Below are 23,744 nucleotides of genomic sequence, written 5' to 3'. Positions count from 1 at the left end.
TAACCGACTTCAAAAAAGGAGGAGGTTCTATGTTCCAATGTTTGTATTTTTTTTATGTATGTTCACCGATTACTCAGTCAATTGTGAACCGATTTTCAAAATTCTTTTTTTATTCGAAAGAGTACTCTTCTGAGGTGGTTCCATTGTCACCAAGTGAAGATCTGATGTGGGGATCCTAGGGAAATCGAGGGCAAACCTCAAAATTTATAGGCACACTTATGGCGATTTTGGCATTTTTGCATTAAGGTAAGTATTTACATTTAGGAAGTAGGTATCATTTGGTAAACTGGACCTGGTGAAGAAGAGACCTAAATAATGCTCGCGCGTCCATAAACGATCATGATGACTAAACCTAGATAATCCTTTTTTGAAGTCGGTTAAAAGGGAATCGACTACAAACCCTTGAAAATATTTTTCTAGGTACATACCTACTAGCTTGAAGTCGGTGACTCAGCACGACCCAGCAGGAGGGATTGAAACCCAAAATATGTAGGTGAGGTAGACGACTATTGTTCCACTCATGCTGGGTCGTGCTTAGTCACCGATTTCAAACTAGTATAGGTCCCTAGAAAAATATTTTCAAGGGTTTTGTAGTCGATTCCTTTTTTAGTTATTTATTTATTTTTTTGGGTCGGTTTTAGTTTTATGTTAAATAAGTTATTTATTAACTACTTTATACAAGTGTAGTAGAAAAAAAATTAGGCCTCTAATTTATCTTATCAACTAGTCGAAACTTTTCGAGTAAATTTTTGAAAATCGGTCCCGCCTGGTCCAGGAAATAAATAAATACTAGAAGACACTTATTTGAAGTGCATAGGTAAATAGACAGACATGGGACGAATTTTTACTATGTCAGCGCTCGATCTCAAAAATCAGCTTTCATACAGTCGAGTTCATAAACTTGTGAGCAAAAATTTTATCAAAAAATTCTTAACACGACTCCATTGTTAACGGCGTAGAAGCGTGTTCAGATATTTTTAATCAAATTTTTGCTCACAAGTTTATAAACTCGACTGTACAGTAAACGTCAAATTGAAGGGAGCGGCCAAAGTGTTATAATATATCGGTACGCTCTTAACGCCTCTGACAATATAGGGAAAACGATATACCTGAGTAGTTACATTAATCACTGCCTTATATTTGACGCTGACTGTACCTATTTACTCGTTCAAGGCTTCCGCAGTAACAATGCCACATCTATAGGTGCTGCTGCTTTAATTGACCCTAATCGAATATCATTGGCCTTTTTATAGGAAATCATTGTCGTTTAATTTGGATGTTAATTCTCGGACACTTCAGACAAGACTTTTAACTTCTTACTCTATGTTTCAGCTTACAACATAAAAAGGTATATTTTTGGCGTGTGTTGCCGCGAGTGTTTCTTTTTTGGTCGATGAAGTATTAATATAATCTTTAAGGCTATTTAAGAAAATAAAGAAATAAAAATTCTACAGTAGTAGAGTAGTGCGTGTACCATCAGCCAAATATGTGGTCTACCACCCTAAAGTTGATAATCGTTTGCATGTCATAAAACAATAATGCCAATAGACGTGTCTGTCAACTTGAAAGTTCGACTTTAGCGACATATTCATTTGATAGGAACTTGTTTAAAAATTGATAGACTTGCTGATTGACTGATGATTAAGTACCTATTGACGTTAGCCACAGTTCTTTTCTTACCTATTATTTAAACATAGAGCTGACCTACCTATTTCTTTACCTTTTCATTAAAAAAAACTAGCTGTTGAACGCGACTCCGTTTACGTAGAAGTATGAAAAATAGTTTACATCCTATTCTCAGACCTACCGAATATAGGTACACAAAAAAACATAAAAATCGGTTATGCCGTTTCGAAGTAGGTAGTTTGTTCAGAAACACTTTTGACCCGAGAATTTTATATATTACTTAGATAGTAAATATATCAATCTTCTTCTATCATCGCGACATCCCACTAGTTTAACTTAAGTGTTTCCTCTCTCATTGTCTCAAGCAATTAGACGTGTATGAAAAATTCAAGTCACAAAACTTACAAAAAAGGGACGCTTTTTTCTTCGTCAAAATCAATAATAAAAAGAACTCAAAGTTACCTAATTCTGAAAAAAAAAATTAAAGTGTCTATATGCCCAAAAACGTCAGAATAAAAACTTTAGTACTCGTAGTGTTTCACGTGACCACGTGACCATAAATATTTTGGGTTCGAGTTCTCTTTGCTAATCGTAGTTGGCATTACTTTTACCGGATACCTAGTTGCTTTCCTAGGAACGAGTCTGAATTTGCATAATAATGATAAATACACATCGGCCTACAAAAGGCAAGGTATTACTTGAGGGTGTACGAACTTGACTCAGTTTGTTAGACGCGCACGCCATCGGCACAGAGATGCTAATGCCAGTCCCGTTTGTCGTATGCGCAAACACAGTCATGTTAAAAACTAACGTGATCTACTTACTGCATTACCACACTATTGTTGGCCTGATATAAACAACAAGCTGTGTTGTTATTAGCAACGGTTTTAACGTTTTATCAGCTGCTTCCGTCATATCAATTATGTATGATAGATAATATAGCAAACAAACAATGTGTTGCAACAACTTGGACCACAAAACTGGAGTGGATAAGTTCAGACTTATTTTACACGGCTGTATACTCGTAGGTACATTTATACATATATATATTTATGTACATTGTAACAAATGTTTTGATTAAAAACCAGAAAACTCAGACTTCTGAGGTTGTTAACTAGTTCCAGGCCCGAATTCGACCGCACAAACGTCTGCTTGAAAGACCATAGAGTTGATGCACTAAGCAAGAGCTACTGCGGCTTATTACGGATAGATTTTTTTCCTAAATTTAGGTACGCCCATAACAACTAAGGAATATATATAATATATAATAGTACATATAATCTCATTAGGATATTAAATATGTCTATAAGTTAACACATATTTACTTATATACCTTTTCATAGAGTACCTACCTAGAGTAGAGACACGACATTTTAAATGTTTAAACTTGTTTAAGTAGATAAACATGCATACTTTACATATTATTTATTCCGATAGATAGACTTTTCGTTTGTGTAATATTAAAAGGAACACATCTCAAATTATTTCAAAAAAGTCATGACTATAGGCCCTATATTGCTCACTTGATTATCTCATATATATAGCTGCTATTATCTAATATGTGCCATAGCGGAGCGTGTAAAAATATCTGATATTATCATACCAGCTCTTGAAATAGAGTCGTACAAGTATCAGATTTGCTTTGTTGTATCAGATATTTGGTGCTGGTGAGTGTACGCCTTTGATCCGTTAATAACTCGGCGCCATAACACATATACGTCCACAATTAAGCTTATACAGCCTAGTTAAGGAATACCTATTCCTAAATCCGCTTGTTGCCATATTCCTTGATAACAGTGCCATATAAGTGGACTGAGCAATGACAATTAAAGTATGTAGGTCCCAAGATTATCGGAAAGTGCGATATGGCGCGGCGCAGCAGACTGATACAACTCGCGATAAGCGTTTCAGGTTAAGTGACAAGAATAATTCATTTTTCGATGTTACACGGTATCGTGGATATTATTTGACCAAAATATTTAATGGGTTATTTAATGGGTCCACCATCACTCACTCTCGATAGTCACCATTCATTACGCATAATTTGCTTTCCATTACCATAATATTTAACCATAAATAAAAAAAACACAAATTAAATAAATACTTTTTTACTTGTAAATTCTAATTGTTGTGGTTGTAGCATCTGATTTCCTTGGTCTTAAACGAAAATTTTACTCTATGCACAAGAGCATATACTACTTAAACAGTCATTTTATGCAACATACATCCAGCATAAATAAATACGAACTTTGCGAGCACGAGAAGTAATAATAAAGAGCTGTAATTTTAACAATTGTAACAAGTAACTTGTAGTTAAGTAACGAACTTGTATTTCAAATTCACCAATTTTTCATTTCTTTCGGGCAGGTAGTATTTTCAAGTGATGCTCTGTCAAAAATCTGTCTCAGTTTACATGTGTACAGGAAAAGGAACGGATACCAGTCTATGGCAAAATAGTGTGTTAGAGGGTCTGAGCAATTCAGCATCAATGATAATGATAATGAATAGAGGTCATTATATTATCATTATCTATACAAAAAACGCTTGCATCTGGGCTAGAAGATTGCACATGTGCCTGCAAGACGTTTGTCGCTTATACTTAGAACCATATGTGTTATGTGTGTCATGGGACTACGTGCATTTACCAGAATAACCTAGGTATCTAGTCACATCTAGTACATTTGTTACTCCACTTATAAATTCCCAATACTTCAAAGTCACCTAGTTTTAAAAAGACGTTAATCAAAATTAAAGCTCTACTTTCACTTCAAAAACACTGGTTTCATGTGACGGAATATTCATATTATTTCGGTAGTTATGTAGAACAACTACATTGTTTTTTTACCTTTCGAACACACACAGTAAGTAAATATGAGTGTTTACTGATGTTTCACTCATTGCCAATTTCAATGAAGAAGTTGAAGATGTATGTTCTTGGCATACTTACAATGTTTGATAACAATAATGAACTGCGCAAATTGGTCATAAACTTTAATGCCTTAATATGTGTGGCGATAGGTGGTGATTATTGCTTATATGACGAAGATGTGATTAATCCGTGAATTTAAAGTTTTATTTTAAAATGCGTGTACAGTCAAGGTCATAAATATATGTATGTTACCGACACGTCAAAAATATCTATCTATGTGTACACCTTTATGTTGCTAACTATACGATCGATGTATATTTGACGCTACGACTGTACAGATATTTAATTTTATGTCCTCGACTGAAGGTGTAATTACTTTTGATACAAGTGAATAACCGTATTCATCTTTAGTAGGTAGTTGACCGAAAAAGAGCCCTTTTAGAGACAAGACTGAGGCTTGACTGTGGCCGTAAACTTGCTTATCTCTATTTTTTTATGTGTTGCTCTTTCATACAGTAAGTGAAAAGAAATACTTAAGAATAATTTGATTATATTCACCGGTAACCGGAATGGGGACGTATCTGAATATCGAAAATTAATATATCTAATGTTAAAAAGTCGACGGTCAAAATATCGAAAGTAGGTTAGGTTAGTTAGGTTCGATATTTTGACCGTCGATATTTTAACTATCGATATTTCAATTTTCGATATTCAGATACGTGCTCCCCGGAATATGTAGGTACCTATTAAGAAACAACCAATTGCATACTTATTGTTACCGTTTGAATAACTGTAACAACTTAACATGTCATTATTTAGATTGTCGTGAATGGGTGGTAGACCAACAATTACCGACTAGTGTTATTATTGTAAAGTAATTTTACAAAATGGGCAACATGCGCTATTACTTTTTTATAATAAAACATAATTTACGAGCTGTGTGTGTGTGACCGAACAACATATAACAAAGCGCTTGCAACACTAGTTGCGTATATAACTTCTGTCTACTTTAAGGGAACATTTAACAGGTCTAATGAAGTTACTTTCTCCAAGACACGGGGCCTAACTCTTATAATGGTCAAAAAACAATTACTTTGCTCACCGGCAAGCTTACGATAGCTACGTCTATGCAGCAAATGGGTGTTCATGCAGATCCTCCACCTCCACACTGTAAGAACACACACAAAACTGTCACCACCACAATACTACACTGAAATGTTCCAAACTCAAGCGGAGTTTATCCTCAGAGCAACACTACCGTTCACCATGCTACCAGATGTTACAAAACAAACATTTAAATCTGTCATTTGAAATCCCCAACTACCCTCTTTATTTTTCTCAAAGAAACTATCCACAAATATTTTATAAACTAAATATTTTTATTAATTTGTGGGGCTCCACAATCAGTTTAATGTAGACCATTATTTAAAAAATTTAATATATTACCGCTACCTTCTCTTTACATATTCGAGGTATGTCTCTTTGTTAAGAGCAACATACATATGTTCACTGTAAAGGCATCTAGCTCAACACTTTACGCTCGATATGGACCGGTACTGCTGCACCCTGGGCCCTGGCACAACGTCCCCTCTAGTAAATAGAAATTGCATTAATATGTCTGTCAAGGTCTATAACTATCTACCAAAGAAATTGAAAGAATTAGATTTACCACTGTTTAAAAAATAATTGTTCAGATGGTGCATGGACAAGCTTTATTATTGTTGCTCTGAATATTTTGTCAAGCCAGAATGAATTGTTTGGGACACTGATTTAATGTAATTTATTTGATCTGATTATGATGTAATTCAATTTTTATTTGTTGAATCACCTTATTTTATTTTATCTGGACATACCTACTCGATTCTTACTTGCTAACTGACATTTTATTTTTATTTTTTATTATTATTTGCATGAGATGTTATGTTAAAGATTTTATTATAGGAAATTTAAATTTGTACGCCTATCTTTAGGTAGAAAGTGGAGATTCAGAATAGTTTTAAGATCATTTATGTACACCAGCTTTCAACAAATAAATTATTATTATCAACTTTAACCGTCACTTAAACACTCTTCAAATAGTATTTATATCTACTATACATATATGTTTATGTTTTATTAATCTTCAACATCCGGTTTATATTAAGTATCATATTATCATGTGAATTTTGTATTCCAATGTAGTCAGGCGACTAGGTGCTTGGAGTAGTTTATAAAAAGTTCAACTGTGTAATTTAGGTAGTACCTACTCCTATATCGTCTGTAGGGAAAAGATAATAATTGAACTGAAACTGGCAAAAAATAGGTACATATTATAATGAATAACAACATATGTTATTTTATGATTATGATGCTTGTGTTATTAAGAGAGTATTAATTGAGGATTACGGAGCAAAACTCCTTACCTTACTTAATTAGTACCTTCTTCTTCTTTAAAAAAATATGGCTCTGTCCATCGGAGGACAATTTTGCCAGTGTCTAGTAGTTTTTGCCGTTGTACGGTAAAAAAAATCTAGGAAACGAAATATGAGAGGTAATGGTGGATGAACGATGACCTTAAAAAGTCTCTAATTAGTACCTGCTAACCAGAGTTGAAGACGGATGATAAATAAAAGAAAGCAGAAAGAAAATAATTTATTTATAACAGCAATGACACATTACACTGGTTAGGAAAAAGAACAATAAAAAGTGTTGCCGCTATAAAAAGGTTTATAGGTAAAGGCTCAGCATATATATTGGAAATTTTCATTGATCATATCAGCCGTGGGACGTTCAGTGTTGGACATAGGCCTCCCCCATAGACCTCTTACTACGGTTAAAAGCGGCCTGTGAACGTAATTTAGATTTACTTAGTTTAAAAAAAAATGGACTGGACAAGGTCTGATATTGTAATGCATCATTTCTACTAATACACAGTGTAGTAATATGTAGAGTATGATAGAATTTACTTATTCGTTCGGACTACAAAAGAAATTCCTCGTCACTATGTAGGTAAACATACTGAATTCACAAATGGATCTCAAAATAACTGCATCATAAAATTGCGCAATCGACTAGTGTGTTTGTAGATCGCAATCATTCAATACTGTGATAGAAAAAGATAATGGTCGTGCGCAATAACATGCGATTTGCCGCAACAGTTCTTTTAAACAGCGCTATTTTGGGTTAGTTTTCAGTAAAGTTCTTTCATGTCATTGTTTACCACCTCGTGTTTTAGGGATCGAGGAGTAGATAGAACTAAGCGCTCCTATGCATAAAATCGAGTTAAAAAAATATTATTTAGGATACTTCCGGATGGTATTCTCAAAGTTAATACCATGTAGTTCGATCACATACTTCTTTTCTACTAGACCTGTGCTAAGTAGATGAGGTGCCGCAAACAAGATACCAATTTAATGTGAATCTAGAAAATAGATACTAATATATTTGCACGTTAGTTCCAAAAACTTATCACATTATTTATGAGCTAGGCCGGGGTGTAAGAGCCCCACCCTGTCCCAGTGACTGCCTTAAACACGTACATAGCTAACAAAATGTGTGGAACATCAATAATACCCGGTAGTTTTCTAGACAAGAACTAATAGCAATCGATTGACACTTCATGACCAAATGCCATAAACAACGCTCGCATGATGGAAGTTTATACGTAATGTTTTACAAAACATCTACGTAGATTCGTTAAGAGAAATGCAAACAAGGTCCATCAGTAACTACTTCATCCGATGCAGCATGTGCGGTTTGGAAAATTGAATTTTTTACATGCCCTATATGTACTACCTACGAGTATACACAGTACCTACCCAAGAATTTAGAACACTGAATCAATAACGATAATTGTTGAACTAATCAGTAAATAATAATTGAACGTTTCTCATCATCATCATCATCAGCCAGAAGACGTCCACTGCTGAACAAAGGCCTCCCCCCCTAGAATACCACAATGAACGACAACTCGCCACTTGTATCCACCGGTTGTCCGCAACTCACGATGTCGTCACGACACAAACGTTTCTATAAAACGATAATTGTTGATCTAAACAGTAAATAATAATTGAACGTTTCTATATACGGCCTTTATTAATCGTGCTCCATGGTTCTATTTATATTGTTGTTGTTGTTGTAACTCTTTATTGCACAAAACATAATATGAAAATTACAATTAACAAGAGAAAGAGATGTGTGATGGGTGTGTGATGTGTGATTTCTAGTTATGAATACCTACCAGTACTTAATTGCGAATTTCATTAAAGTTGTTTAAAAACACCGACTCCGAATTTCATGTCTCTAATCTCGTTTGGAATGTTGGGATTTTATCCCGAAATCGTGGAATTTTAGGATAAAATGGTAGCCTATGTGGTATTTCAGACATCCACTATCTATCTACCTATACCAAATTTTCTCCAAAATTAACAGCGCTGCAGCGTGAATTTCTTTACCTACTTAACTTTACCATCTTTAATACTATTATACAAAAATACTTTTATTTTCTCAACATTATGGCAAATAGGTATGGCTTAATAACCAAAATACTTGTTAGCTGTATACGGGTATTTGAGTAGGTAGCAAAAACTTGACCGACGATGAAATATTAAAATTGTAGAAGATCCGTTTAAGAACGACCTTCACTCATCCTGTTTTAATGGATAAAACGCATTGTATAGTTAATTTGGTATGAAATAGTACATTGTGTCTTAAGGGCGGTAAACAAGGAATTACGAACGAGAGTCTATTAGAAGCCGAAGTCGAAGACTGAGGCTTTAATGAGTCGATGTTCGTAATTCTAGTACCGCCCGTGCGACATACAATGTTTTTCATCACATTTGCGAGTAAAATTGTATATTTGTAAAAGAAAAACTAATATTTTTCAAAAAATGCCGATACCGCTGACTGCGCTCTTGACAGCGCCAGCCTCCGCGCCGCCCCCCAGCCTGACCATGCGCCCGACGTGCGCGCGCCGCGCTCCTGCACGCCAGCACGAGCAGCACGCCATGCAGTATCACACTCATTTACCGACCTTGGGCTTCATGACAAGAAAATTAGTACGGGCAATGACTCATTTACCGACCACGGGTTTCATGACAAGCACATTAAGCCTGCATGTTACGAACACTGTTTACGAGCAAGTGCGATGAAAAAAAATTACCGAAAATGGGTTGCCTAAAAAATTCCTGCCAAAGTAAAAAAAAACCTACAACCGTCATGCAAATTCGAACCAGATTTTTTGCAGCTAGGTAAACCAGTGAAATAACGCTAATGCGATATAAGATTAAATTATTATACAGTGGGTCCAAAAACGAGTTGATTTAACTGCTAACTCGTTATTAGTATGCCACGAGAAAAATAGACAACCCAACGTTTATACATTTTATAGGCTTCATACTTTCGATTGGTATTAAATTTATTCGTGAAATTCATGAGTAAATGCCATAAACAAAATGGAAGTTTCTGTTTTATGTTTTACAAAACATTACGCCAGATTTTTTTAGCAAACCCGCTCGCGATGTATTTTTTAACATACTAAATTGATATAAAATACTTTTTATCCATTAAACAGATGGGTGCAAATCGTCTCTAATTCCTAATTGATCGAGTTGACGAATACAGCCCGCTATAATAATTGATTCTAATCAAGCCATAATAATTATGTATCTTATCATACATCATTCATTCAGAATAGAGCACTAATAAATAAATAATTAAAATACCTACATACTAGAGTCAAAGGCATGAACAATAGCTTGGGGATGATAAAGAGATTTTTACTACTAAGCCGAGATGCTACTATAGGTTTATCAATCATCTTGAGCACAGCACAGTTACCTTAACCCTCCTTAACCCTAACACTTAATGGAATAATTGAGGATGACCAAGGAGGATTTCTAGAAAGAGCATAATACACTATAGGTAAAGCTAAAGAGAGCACACGATTACCATGTGTGTGTGGTGTAGACCTTTTGAGCTCTACATACAACCGTTCATTTTCTTCTGTTGCTGACTGTACCAATAAGCTACCCATATTAAACACAAATACATCCCCACTTCGTTTTCCCTTATTTTTTAGAAAACTCGTAAATAGTTTCATTGCCATTTAATTAAATTCAATTTAAAAAAAATATTTCTGATACATTTAGGCACATCATCCATACCTACCATAATCGATAGGTAGTAAATGTAATGATTACGTTTGAACAAACGCGTTTGTGGATAAGTAATAGCTGTGACTGATTAGATAGAAGTGTGTTCCATTATTTCATAAATACTGTTTCACACTCGTACGATCACACGAAAGCGCGCGTAATCGATTTCAGCGTACCTACCCGAACGACTTATGAGACCCGCAGCTATTCAGTGAGCCGGTTGAAATTTTCACAGTAGGTACATTTGTTAGTCAATATAAGGAAATTGCACAAAACAATATATGGTAGACCTGCTGATAAATATAATATATTATATTTATTGTATATTTTATTTATTTATCCTCCACCGGTCAGGGAAAGCAATACTGTTGGTGGGTTCAAGTCCAAACTGAAGAGCTATCTTATGGACCAACAAGGTACTGTTGCCCAAGCATAGGTTACTAGTCTGTCGGATTGTGGGTGACCGCCAAATATCTAAACTATTAAGTATATTTAAATTATTACATACATATTTATCTTTGTTACATTTATATGCACGAGTACTATGTATTTATTACTCGCCTGACGCAAGTCGCGCAGTATGCTGTCCCGCACACCTCGCTGGCTCCGCAGAAAACCAGCGCCGTTGACAACGCTAGTCGTGCCAACGGCACCGCTGAGTGGAGACCATTTCGGCTTCACATCATTATTTGTTTGTTCTTGTATTCTTTATCATTTTGTAAATGTGTTTTCTCTTTTTTGGTATGATGTGTTGGCTGAATAAACATATTTCTATTCTATTCTATTTATTATTATACCTATACTGCAATGGGTAGATATGTTCGTCTTATCAATGCCTAACAATAAACTAAAAAATATCTAGATTAAGTACGAAGGGAGCTGTTATCTAATCGAGTAATAAGAAATGCCTGAAAATCTGTTTCTTGTGTCTGTTTGTCTTCTAAGATGACACCACGCTGCGTATATTTTGCTTAGGATAGGAGCTCTGCTAACACTGGATAATCATAGATAGGACATACCTACCAATGCATGTGCAGAACTCTCGGTCATTGAAATAAATAAAGAAATCCTTGTTGTTACGTAATGATGTAGGTAAATACAAAAGATGCAAATACATACGATTGCTGGGATAAAAGAAAAAAAGTTATGCGCGAAAAATTTGGAGAAAACACCATTTTCACATTCAAAGACTTATGCGGCTGAATGTCTCATGTGAAATTGTTGCTTTTCTTTGAACAATCAACTATTTGTTGCAAAATAATGTTAGGTAGTTTTTCACATACATTTTAGTGGGTCGGTTTTAATCAAAACTAATATATTCTGATGGCTTTGAACCTGAAGGTCGATGTTGTTTAGAAGCCATTTATTTATGAACGGGGGCCGTGCCTTTTTTTCAGGTTAGATAAGTTACAGTTACAGCTTGTGTAGAGTTTGGTTCTGCAAGACGTTCTAGAAATCGCAATACATAAAGTTGGGTATGTTACCGATATTGCGTATAAATTTACGACTATGTCACACTAACGTCAACAGTTTCGCAAGCGCTAGATGGTCTTGGCATAAAAGCAAAGACTTCAAAACCTTTGTATGGTATTACTTATTCTGTGGTATGGTCCAACTAGAAATACTTTCAAGTAAATTTTTTTTTATTCGACTGGATGGCAAACGAGCAAGTGGATCTCCTGATGGTAAGAGATCACCACCGCCCATAAACATCTGCAACACAGGGGTATTGCAGATGCGTTGCCAACCTAGAGGCCTAAATGGAATACTTCAAGTGCCAGTAATTTCACCTGCTGTCTTATTCTCCACGCCGAAACACAACAGTGCTGCTTCTCGGCAGGATTAGCGAGCAAGAAAATGTATACTTAGTTTTTTATTCGTGTCATCATCATCATCATCAGCCGGAGGACGGCCACTGCTGAACAAAGGCCTCCCCCCTAGAACGCCACAATGAACGACAACTCGCTACTTGCATCCACCGGTTACCCGCAACTCTCACGATGTCGTCAGTCCATAATATGTATTCATGTATACAGGCTTTAACTTTATGTTCACACACACACGCACACACACACACATAAACACACGGCGCGCGCATTTTGTCTTTACTGGCCAATGTAAATAAAAGACGGATACCGGTAGTCCAAATAAACTTCGAGCTGAAACTACTTAAATTGAACATTGCAAACAAAATAAAACAATGATGTGTAGGTAACGTAGGGCCATTGTAATAACCGCTAGCCTTGTTTGGCTCCTTCGTCATTGTGTAGATACCTAAACGGAGTGGTGGTGATGCACAACAGAAGTGCGCACATGGGCTATTCAAAACAAAAAGATACCTACATTCAAGAACGAAGTTTAATAGGTAGGTACCTAACGCAGGTTAATATTATTTTGCACTTTGAAACGCTTAACCGGTGTTTACGCAAATTTAAGTACCTAAAAGAGGGTGGCCACCACGCACGCTAACAACCACCCCTGACTCTCACATTTTGTTTTGACATAAGCAGCTAGTTACATAACTTAAAATAAGTACCTACGACAAGGAATCCCGATTTCCGTGAAGATTATTTTATAGCGCAGCTGAAATATAAATGTTATCGAAAGCTGTCGATAGCGTTTTTAATTAAACTGTTTTATCAATCGCACTAAAATACTCGTAACGATTTTATTTACTTACGTGATTTTGTATCGTGTGGTCCTTCGGTGCCAGGAATCCTTAATCGGCGGAATATTGGATTCGATGTTATCCGTGATTTGTATGGTATATTCCACAAACAACGTGTATGGCACTGGCACTGGTTGCGATCCGGGTGTCACCCGTGTAGGTACACGTTTGCGCGTCGATAAGGCGACAGCGGCGCGCGTTCCGGCCGAGTTCTGGCGGGCTATTGGCTATCGCGAAGCACAACGGCCGCGGCTACGGCGGAAGGGTGCGCGCGCAGGCTGCCGCAGCCATAGGCCTGCAGTGACGGCTCCACACATACAGGGGGGCTACCACGAAATTCGAAGTTCATATTGTATCGTCCCTCTCACTCTCATATTAAATAATATTAGCGTCAGCGGGACGGTAAGAAACTAAGTTCGAATTTTGAAGTTCGTAGGGCCAGGCCCAGACGCTGCGTAACTGTAGGCTGAACGGGCGCCGCCACGGTGACTGCCACAAAACAGTACCTCGCCTCGTGTTTCCTATCTGACTAGAGTTTGGCCTTAGCGTTGCACTGCCCTATCTTTTCCAGATTCAGATGCATATTACAATAGGTATGCTATTTCGGCCAATAGTATCCTGAGATGTAAGGTCACTTTAAGTCGTAAGACACGTTTTAAGCTCTTTTTGGGTTATTTTATTTTTAACTGCGACAGCGTTGTTGTGTGACTTGTTGTATGTATTACTACGACAGCCATAAAACATTTAACGACAAGTTGGATGAATGTTAAGTTAATATAAACTCTATCTACTACAACCATCCCAATCTTTCGGCCTCTGGTTGTTTGTGTTATTACTAGACTCAAGAAAACCAGCCAAGTGTGTATCGGAACACGCGCAGTGTAGTGTCCCGTACTAATATGCGGCAAATAGATATTCAATACGTACTATTACTATTATAGCTTTTGCCAGCGACTTATACCAAGGCACACCAAGGATTCACATGTCGTTATCACGCGGGAACTGTACAATTTTCCGAGATAGAAACTATCCAATGTCTCAAACTATCTCCATACCAAATTCCATTTGAATTTGTTTTGCGCTTTAAGCGTGAAGAAGTAAAGAACAGGAAGCAAAATGCAGTTTTTCCGCCTAAGAGCCCAGTTGTAGGAGAGTTCAAATAGTTAGCTGAAATAATATTTACTCGCTTACACAGGCAGCTTAGCATCGTGGAAATTTCACTTATTTCGTCCTTATTCCTTATCTGTAATACATCCATAACAAATGGAAATTAATGCGCAAAATTATAGCTTTCAAGGCCTTGCAAGATTTGGGCAGTATGAGTAAGTCAGTCAGACTATAAAGATTTTGTCGTAGCTAGAGATTATTTTTAGAAGCAATGTTGGCCTAGTCGTTTGACAATGGCCTCTCGAGCAGAGGGTTACGGGTTCAAATCCGGGTTAGCGTCTGAGTTTTTTGAAATTCATGTGCGGAATTGTAATAGAAATTTACCACAAGCATTTTTGTGAATGAAAACATCCCGTAGCATCCTGCACAAGCTTGCGAAGCAATTCGATGGTGTGTGTGAAGTTTCCAATGTACTGGGACGCGTGGTAACTACTGTGCGCTAACTCTTATTCTAAGAGGAGACCTGTGCGGTGTGCCCTGCAATGGGACTAGGGTAATTTCTAAGTCCACTCGTGACCACGGCCACTGTAATATTCGAAACGTCGAGGTAAATTTTACTCGTGTGTGTTAGCGTGATAAGTCCCGTTCGTGGTTCTTTGACCATTTTAAGCGTCTCTAATTAACTTAGAGATGAAATCCACCAGCGGTAACATCTCATAGGGCTAAACGCTCATATTTAAGTACCCAGTTCAGCTCTATTCAAACACTTTGCAGTTGCAGTGTATAGGAGATTTTTAATGCCTTTACTCGTAAGTTCTAGTGTAGATTTGATCAATATAACTCAGTCAGTCGTGTGATCGAAAATATCGACAATCCTAGAAAGTAATTCCAACGTCCCGAGCTATATGTAAAGTAGGTACATAGATTAGGTAGACACAACGGTGACGTGAAGGGACGCGGTGACTGATATCGACCGACTGCGCCCATTTGTTGATCAGTTTACGTAATAAAGATAAATAATCTCTATCGTTTATCAAAGTTTAGATATCCGGTGCATCAATCACCAGATTCGGCTACTCATAGGGCTTAAACTAGGAAAATAATATTTGAAAAATTAATAAAATCTGTCCATTGCTACAAAATTAAAGCTCTACATTTTTTTTACTAATCCAGAAAATTAACTTGAGTGGTAAGTTTTGAATAGGTACTCTGCTCTATGTAACAAATCCGTACATTGCTACAAAATTCAATAAAGCTCTACATTTTCTCAAAGTAATCTAAAAATTATTTCGAGCGGTAAGTTTCGACTATTTATTCTACTCGATGTAAATATTTCAAATAATGTAAGTAAAACGATGATCAATACGTAATATGAGTACGTATGATTAATACGAAAAGTTCAGATTCGCATATTGTATGGGTATATATATTATATGTATATATATTAGATATATATCTTATTAATGCCATTATTAATAGATGGGCAGCTTTCTAAAATAATTAATTTTAGAACTTTTATTTATACTTATCTACCTACCAACCAGGAATGAGCTCGGGTTGTCACTCACGTACGCAACGGAATCCCACTAAAGAAAATATACCTAACATAAATAACCGTCGGAACCAACTGAAGAATGCCCGTGTAGTGGCATGACGTGATAAATTAAGTAGCCACGAAATGTATAGGACAGCATAAAGATAGCTTCCGACATAAAATTAAATAGAACGACTTTATGTTTTTTTTGTAGGAACTGTAGGTAAAGATGAAACAAGATTCTGCTTTCAATTTCAGGAAAATAATGAATTTGACGTGGCTCTATGTGACACAAAGGTGATTTACAATAATCAGATAGTATTATACCTTGACAAGTTTGGTAGAACCCTGTCTCATTGAACCTCTGCTTTTTTTTTAGATAAGTACCTACCTACGACGACGACGACCGGATGGCCAAGTGGTTAGAGAACCTGACTACGAAGCTTGAGGTCCCGGGTTCGATTCCCGGCCGAGGCAGATTTGTATGAATAATACGAATGTTTGTGCTCGGGTCTTGGATGTTTAATATGTATTTAAGTATGTATTTATCTATATAAGTATGTTTATCCGATGCCTAGTATCCATTGTACAAGCTTTGCTTAGTTTGGGGACTAGGTCAATTGGTGTTTAGTGTCCCATGCTATTTATTTATTTATTTATTAATTGCGGCAAATGATGACTACAACAAGGTTCTAGCGAGTGACACATACAAACTTTTCAAGGTAGGTATAGTAGATTAGGTACTCGTACTGGATCTGTGGATCTATTGTTAGAAGTATTTGTTGTCCATTCAATAATTTATGAAACATATTCAAGTATGGAAATATCCGACTGTGACAAACTAAAATTAGCTCATGAGGAAAATACTTCTTAATGCTGACCTATTATGCTTATTGGTGATCTGAAGCCTTATTGATTTTCTAACGCACTCGAAATCACGATCGTGTTCATCACTTCTTTCTGTCACACGGTTTTAAGACGAGGTCAGAAAGAGATGGTGAATTTCATGCGATCGCGAGAGCATAGTAAAAGAGGAGAAGTAGGTTCACTACAAACAAAAGTACATCGCGCGGCTTAAATGTGTGCGCGCCGGTTGGCGCCGGTACGCACGCACCCGCCGCACGCACACACTGATAATTTAAGGAGGATTAAGTTTTCTGTAGTCAAGGCTGTGCTGCGCTGCCGTCGGTGCCGTACGTTTTGATTTTAGCTCGCTCGTCTTGCTTACGTAGGTATTTTTAGGGTTCCGGAGCCAAAATGGCATAAATGGCAGGGACTGTCAATGTTAGAAAGCTGTAATTTTGCACGGATATATATGTAAACTATGCTAACAAAATGGTACAATAAAAAATGAAAATATTTTTTTTAGGGTCCCTTCGATATGTGGGTGTAACCATTAGGGGTTTGCTAAGACGATTTTTCGATTCATTGATTTTTTTGCGAAATATTCAACTTTTAAAGTGCACATTTTCATTAAAATCGAGCGCCCCCCCCCCTCTTAAATTTAAACCAGTCGGTGGAAAAATTTGAAGAAATTCAGGATGGTAGTAAATATATCAAACTTTCAAGGAAAACTATAACGGCTAAGTTTGCTTGAGAATTATTAGTAGTTTAAGAGCAAATAGCAGCCTACGGTATAAAATATACATAAACTTGGAATATTATTACTTAATTTTTTCGTAATGGCTACGGAACCCTATTTCGGGCGTGTTCGACACGCTTATAGTTAGCACGCAGTATAGTTGTAAATTAGTAGTATGTAAGTGTAGTGTAATAGTTTCGTGCAGGGACACATGAAGAGATCCTACCTACCTATAACCTATATGTGTAGGTAAACATGACTATAATATGTATACAGTCGCCATAACCACTCCGGCGAATTTATAAATAATATTTTTAAATTTAGTGTAGCAATAATAGCGGCATAGAATCTTGTTTGTCTAGACACAGACATAAAACAATTTTAAGTTAACTTTCGTACTAAAATTATTTGCCTATTAATCTAAAATAGGGGTGCGCATTTTTTCACATAACATTTTTAAGTCCTATTATCGGAAGTCCGAAAATGTTTCTCATACCATTTTACATCATAACGATCACTCTTCATATATTTTTTAATACTAACGATCGAAACTCATAATCATCGGAATTCATAATATCACTAATCAATCATACACCTTGTTCATACTAATATTGGTTTTCATATATTTTCTTATACTAACGATTTAAACTCCTAATCATTCTAATTCATAACGCCAATATTCATAACTTTGTTAATACTAATATTTGTTTTCATATATTTCTTAATCATAAGTGTTATTTATCCGCATTATTGACGCGCAGGGACTTGGAAAATTTTCGATGGTGCGAAATGAAGCGAAGCGACGAGGAGGAGTGTTAGGTAGAACTGTGACTAGAAGCGCGGACGAACATATTTTTCAACTAACTAATACTAATATAATATAAATAATTATTAACGATATAAGTAAATCTTATTTTGAATAGGTAGTTACCGTTATGAAAAACAATATTATGAGTTCAAATGTTTTCTTATTAATGCCATTATTAATAAGAAAATTATGATATTCGTCTGTTATGAAGGAAAATTTTCTGAAAAACAACATTATGAGTTGAGATGTGTTCTTAGTAATGACATTATGAGTAAAAAAAAAAATGAACACTGTCTGTTATGAGTTCCGATGTTAGTAATAAAAAATTATGAACAAAAAAAGTATGAGAAAAAAAGTCATGAAGAGTGATTATTATGAACACAAATACCCATAAAAAAATAAAAAATAGTAGTAAGAATTTTATGAGTCAATATGGAACCCTAAAATAGGCATCGGTAACCCTAAGCGTCCGCGCCGGAGTAGGCAGTTAAGTCTCCGAAAGGGTCGGAGTTTACATACACTCCTCTTTTACTATGGCGAAGGCCTGGGTGCTAGACAATACGGCCACTGGTATTTTCACCCGATTGCGGGAAGCCCATAGGAGGTTTATCTGTTTGACTGTATGTGTCCGCTTTTAACTACTCAACGGCTCAACCGATTCTGATAAAAAGATAGGTTAGGTACCTACAGTAGAGGAAACTGAATCATGTAGGTACAGAGGTGGAACCTTTGTGCAACTAATCTGTCAAATAAATCATGGTGATTATGAAAGGGTTCCAAACTGGTACGTAAAGAGTACGTAATTAAACTCGTCTTGACGGCGCGAGTCCGAGTGTCACTCGATACCGGAATTTCTTAAAAAAAATGGCAGATTATGGGCTTTATTGTGCAGGATGAAAAAATAAGTAATAAAAATAATGAAGAAACTATTTGGATTTTAAAGTTTATTTTCATTTACCACCTTTATTATTACAGATATACAAATTATCTTATCCATTACTAAATATCGTCACTACTTTTAAAAAAACTCATAGCTCAAAATAGATAATTTTTCTGAGTGAACTTTATAGACATTACATCAAGGTTCAATTTTGTTGACATATTGATTTTAGATATGAGATTTTTCAAAGTAGTGACAATATGTAGATAAAAGTAGTGGTCAGAAATGAATCAGGAATATTTTAAGGAATGAATAAATGTTACAGTAGAACTGATCAAGTAGTCTAATACAAATTGAAGGTACCTTTGTCATGCCAACCTTTCACAAAATAAGACAATATACAAATTGAAAGTAAAACTTATTAATTTTCTATTTATGAAAAACCATAATTCCCACCACATCTATTGATAACTTTAAAATATGAACCCCAATACCCAATTAGTCAATAAAAGTCTATTCCTTTACTCGGATTCTCTATTGGCTAGCTAGTGTCACGTAGCTAAATAGAGAACAGTACTGACAACACTAATCTATGCACTACTACTAAACACTTCATAAATATTTGCACCCAAAAGTTTCAATTTATCATTGAGTGTGAGTTGCTGGGTCAGCAAGTCTGGAATGTTAGTGTTGCCTTTACAGGTGTTCTTGGTGACTAATTCATTAATAAGAGGTAAAATTTTAACAAAATGTAGCTCTACTTTGTTCACATCCACAAATGGGCCTGCATTTGCCCCCAGCCTTAAAGCTCCATTGGTAACCACGTGTTCCTCCCCAACCTCCAAATGGTTTTTCGTTGTTGGCACTGATTTTGTTGCAAATATGTTTGCCACTTCATCAATAATGGATGAAAAACTCCTACCGATTGAGGACATAGCAATTGATGTGACCTCATCACTTTCTAGTACATCCATAGTTTCTTTGACAATTGTGTCCAATTTAGCTTCATTTGTTACTGTGTGTCCCACTATATAGTGGACCATTTTTTTCACAGGATCTCCCTGCTCAGCATCAGTACACAAAATGGTTTGTATAGACCAGAACATTTGTTCTACCTCTTGTAAGGTGATTTTCTTTTTGAGTGAAACGGGATCTACAACTCGTTTGACAGCTTTTTCAATTTGTTTGATTAAGTCTTCAATACCTGGCCCAACAAAATGATGGCAGAGGGACAAGTATTTAGCTTGCAGTTCGCCATCAATAAGGGGGTCATCTTCACACACAGAGTCTCTGTACAGATATCCTCCAATTATATTCAGCTGGATCCTCAGTGTTACTTGCAGAATGCTCAATGCATAAACAATAACACAGATCCTGGTGAAAATCATTACTTTCATTTGTTCCCACAGTGCCAGCTTATTTTCTGGATTTTCCTGCAATTCATGCACTATTCGCTCTGTGTCTAGAGAGCTTAAGATATTTTCGTTCACAATTTTAGACAGAGACAGAATTGTTTGATTGCAAGTCCGTTCTGTGCTTTCAAAGTGCTGCTTTTTGCGAGTCATTTCAAAAAATTTTTTTGCTTCTCTTTCTTGCCATTCTCTTAATTTTTTCTGGGCATAGCTTGTCAGGATGTACAGTCCACCAAAGACTGCACCAGTAACAAGAAACTTCCTCCTGTGACGATGCAAAAAATTCCTTATGCTAGAAAACATGTTATTTCTTTAATTGTTTTGATTTTTCACTAAATTATTGGAATTCCAGAGGTGAATCCGAACGATATTTAGTTGTATTCATGAGCCGTTTCGTGATAAAAGTCGTAGCGTCAATGAACCTTTCCACACAGTTCATGATGCATACTTCAGTCTTAGAGTCCATGCGCGTGGAGGGCCGTCCCATACACGTGTCCCAGCATGTGTCTGTGAGACCGTGGACTAGCACCTGGAATCCGTAAAATAGCAGATATATAACACAAGTTAGGCACCAAACAACATAACTAAAGAACAAACTTTTAATGTCGTACACAATACACTGCACAGCTTATCAGATAAATAATAGAGTTCTATTAATATTATTACTTTCAAGCAACATTTCGTGCGAACAATGAAGACAGAAAAGTAATAATACACGGAAATGCTATATCGTAACTAACCTGGAAACGTTGCTTTTGCGTTTCGGCGAGGATGAAGTCTTCCAGTTGCGGATCAACAGTTTGTTTTTCGGTCATATCAATTTTAATGTGGTGCTTAAAACGTTTCCGAACAACAAAATTTTTAATTTGGTTTTCAAATGCCAAAAAATAAGTAGGTATTGAATAAAGCACACATACAGTTTAGACCGTAAGTAAATTATTATCATAGATCAAAGATCAGTGGCCTGTCAAAAGTCTACAATGGAGTTGTCAGTCACGAAAGAAAATACGAAAAAAACCTGAAAACCTACAGCTCTGTTTGTTTGTTTATTTGTAATTGTACAAAATTTTGATTTTTTGGTGGTATTTTTGTCATATTTAAAATTTCAATATTAATGAAAAATAAAATACTTCAAATAATAATAAAGAAGTCGCTTGTGTGAACGCGTTTTAAATATTTCGTTCAGAAATCTTATTATATAGAATGGCAACATTGGTGTAACGTACGATATAGGTACTTATACTCTTTGAACGTACGTAACGTCAATGTCAAAACAAAAATAACATCGTGATTTGCGGCTTTTTGTAATAAAATATACCTAATATTTTATTTTCCCAGTCTTTATAAGTTGTGAATAACCCAATATGCCCCAAAATAGTCTCTGGAAGTTTTTCGACAGTAGTGATTTGAAGGGGTTCACATTGATCATCCCTAGTGTAGCTGTCGGCAATGTTGGACAGTTAGCTTGTGACTTGCTAATTTCATCTTTGAACATGAAGAAAATTGCTTCAGTTTACAGTCCTGCACTCATCCCAGTTGCCGGATATGATCCCTACGATTTAAAATCCAGTAACCTTTCTAGCAGTTGTGAAGCATACAAGTCTGAAGAAAGAAAATTAGTAATTCTACAGCTGAGAGCTCCCCTTGTTTACGAATATGCTCAAAACTTTTTGCAAGAAATTGTAGCAACCTTTAAGGGAAAAGAGATCAAAGACATAATTGTGGTAACAAGCAGCTATGCTCATGAGAGAAAACACATCATGACATCTCCATTTCGATATTTATCCAGTGAAGCATCACCATACACTGACAAAATTAATTCACTTAACTGGCTAGCACATGAAACTGCTGAGGGCGATATAAGGATCCATGGTGGTGGTTTTGCAGTATTGATCTTTAATATAAGCAAAGAAAATGGCATACCTTGTTTGGTTGTGTATAAATATTGTTCTGAAGGTGATAATATTCCAGATGCATATGAGATGGTGTCTCATTTGACAAGTCTTGTGCCGCTGTTCAATGAGGAAGACCTGATGTCCCAGCTCATTCAACCTGTATCCTGGAAACTTTTATTTGGAAGACCTCCACCTGGAGATATTTATTAATAAATTGGTTATATCTTTTCCATCATGTTTTTATTTCTAATTTTATCACACCATTTAACTGAATTCTGAGTTCAGCAAATTCTCAAAGCACAAATAATAGCTTATACCTAGTGCCATCCACGAAGATGCATGATTTTGTCAAAATTAGACATTAATGACATTGTAATAAGAACCACGGCACACATCATTGTGAATGACTACCTATAGAAGCATTATGGTACAGTCACAATCAGATATTTGGGAGCGGCCAAGGTGACCAAGTATATTGAAACATGATCTCTAATACCTTTATAATAGAGTGCATGTGCCAATATTTTTGACCACCTTGGCCGCTCTGAAATATCTGATGGTGACTGTACTAATGGTGGCAGACTGAGTTTACAGTATCTAGTTTACTGTGAATTAGCTTATTGTTAGATCTGTCTGACACATAATGTATTGTAACAAGGCTAATAAAGATTCAATTACCCTTTAACTAATCTCACGGTTTGTTCTTTTAAAAAGTTGAAAAGTAGCAGTAGGACAAGACCACACTGCATAGTACTGGTTTTCAGTGTGACTCTTACTTAAACCAACTAACAAAAAGATGATAATTAACCATTGATACTGTGTGTCAACACTTATGCGGCTCAATTGTTTAAATACAACTCACTAGCCAGCTAATTTTTACTTGACTACGGCAAAGCCAAAGGAAGAGTAATGATTTTAACAGTCAATGTATGTTTGTATTTACATGTTTAATCTGTACAGCTGTGTCTGCTCATTTTCCTAATGTTTTGTTAGTATTTTAAAAGTTATTTTTTATCAAATCTGCAATTGGCTATGCTACAGCCATAATCAGACAGTGTATGAGTTCAATGAACTTCAATGAGGGTTTTTCGTCAGGCGAAATATCGCTAGATGGTGTTAGTATCGTGAGGTCCATTTGACGTTTGCGTCGCGCTCGTGATTGGTTAAATAACTAAATGAGCCAATCCCAAGCAAGACTGAAACGTCAAACGGCCCTCACAATACTAACG

General features: G+C 36.1%; 3 protein-coding genes across 3 annotated transcripts in view; 1 reads left to right on the top strand and 2 right to left on the bottom strand.

The window, feature by feature from the left end:
* The window catches only part of LOC141445097 (glycoprotein 3-alpha-L-fucosyltransferase A-like), a 29,250-nt gene extending 15,653 nt beyond the window's left edge, over positions 1-13,597 (bottom strand). The window contains exon 1 of the mRNA XM_074110877.1: positions 13,310-13,597. The gene's annotated coding sequence lies outside the window, so the exon portion shown is untranslated. The remainder of the gene's footprint in view (positions 1-13,309) is intronic.
* A 5,658-nt stretch (positions 13,598-19,255) lies between these two features.
* LOC141445087 (peroxisomal biogenesis factor 3-like) lies at positions 19,256-21,588 on the bottom strand. Its single transcript, XM_074110870.1, has 2 exons — positions 21,361-21,588; positions 19,256-21,149 (listed from the first exon to the last, which is right to left on the bottom strand). Exon 2 carries the CDS (start codon positions 20,921-20,923, stop codon positions 19,799-19,801), a length of 1,125 nt encoding a protein of 374 aa, XP_073966971.1. The 5' UTR covers positions 20,924-21,149; positions 21,361-21,588; the 3' UTR covers positions 19,256-19,798.
* A 270-nt stretch (positions 21,589-21,858) lies between these two features.
* Positions 21,859-22,745, top strand: LOC141445096 (proteasome assembly chaperone 2-like). Its single transcript, XM_074110876.1, has one exon. The coding sequence runs from the start codon at positions 21,985-21,987 to the stop codon at positions 22,723-22,725; it is 741 nt and encodes a 246-aa protein (XP_073966977.1). The 5' UTR covers positions 21,859-21,984; the 3' UTR covers positions 22,726-22,745.
* Positions 22,746-23,744: the final 999 nt, after the last annotated feature.

This window comes from Choristoneura fumiferana, unplaced genomic scaffold (assembly GCF_025370935.1).
Source record: "Choristoneura fumiferana unplaced genomic scaffold, NRCan_CFum_1 Sck3bRy_348;HRSCAF=598_pilon, whole genome shotgun sequence".
NCBI classification, from domain to species: domain Eukaryota; kingdom Metazoa; phylum Arthropoda; class Insecta; order Lepidoptera; family Tortricidae; genus Choristoneura; species Choristoneura fumiferana.
The sequence above is the reverse complement of the archived record's forward strand: the minus strand, read 5'-3'. Positions and strand labels throughout refer to the sequence as shown.

Coding starts and splice junctions, on each gene's coding strand:
- LOC141445087 (XM_074110870.1), bottom strand. CDS start 20,923: ATGTTTTCTAGCATAAGGAATTTTTTGCATCGTCACAGGAGGAAGTTT.
- LOC141445096 (XM_074110876.1), top strand. CDS start 21,985: ATGCCCCAAAATAGTCTCTGGAAGTTTTTCGACAGTAGTGATTTGAAG.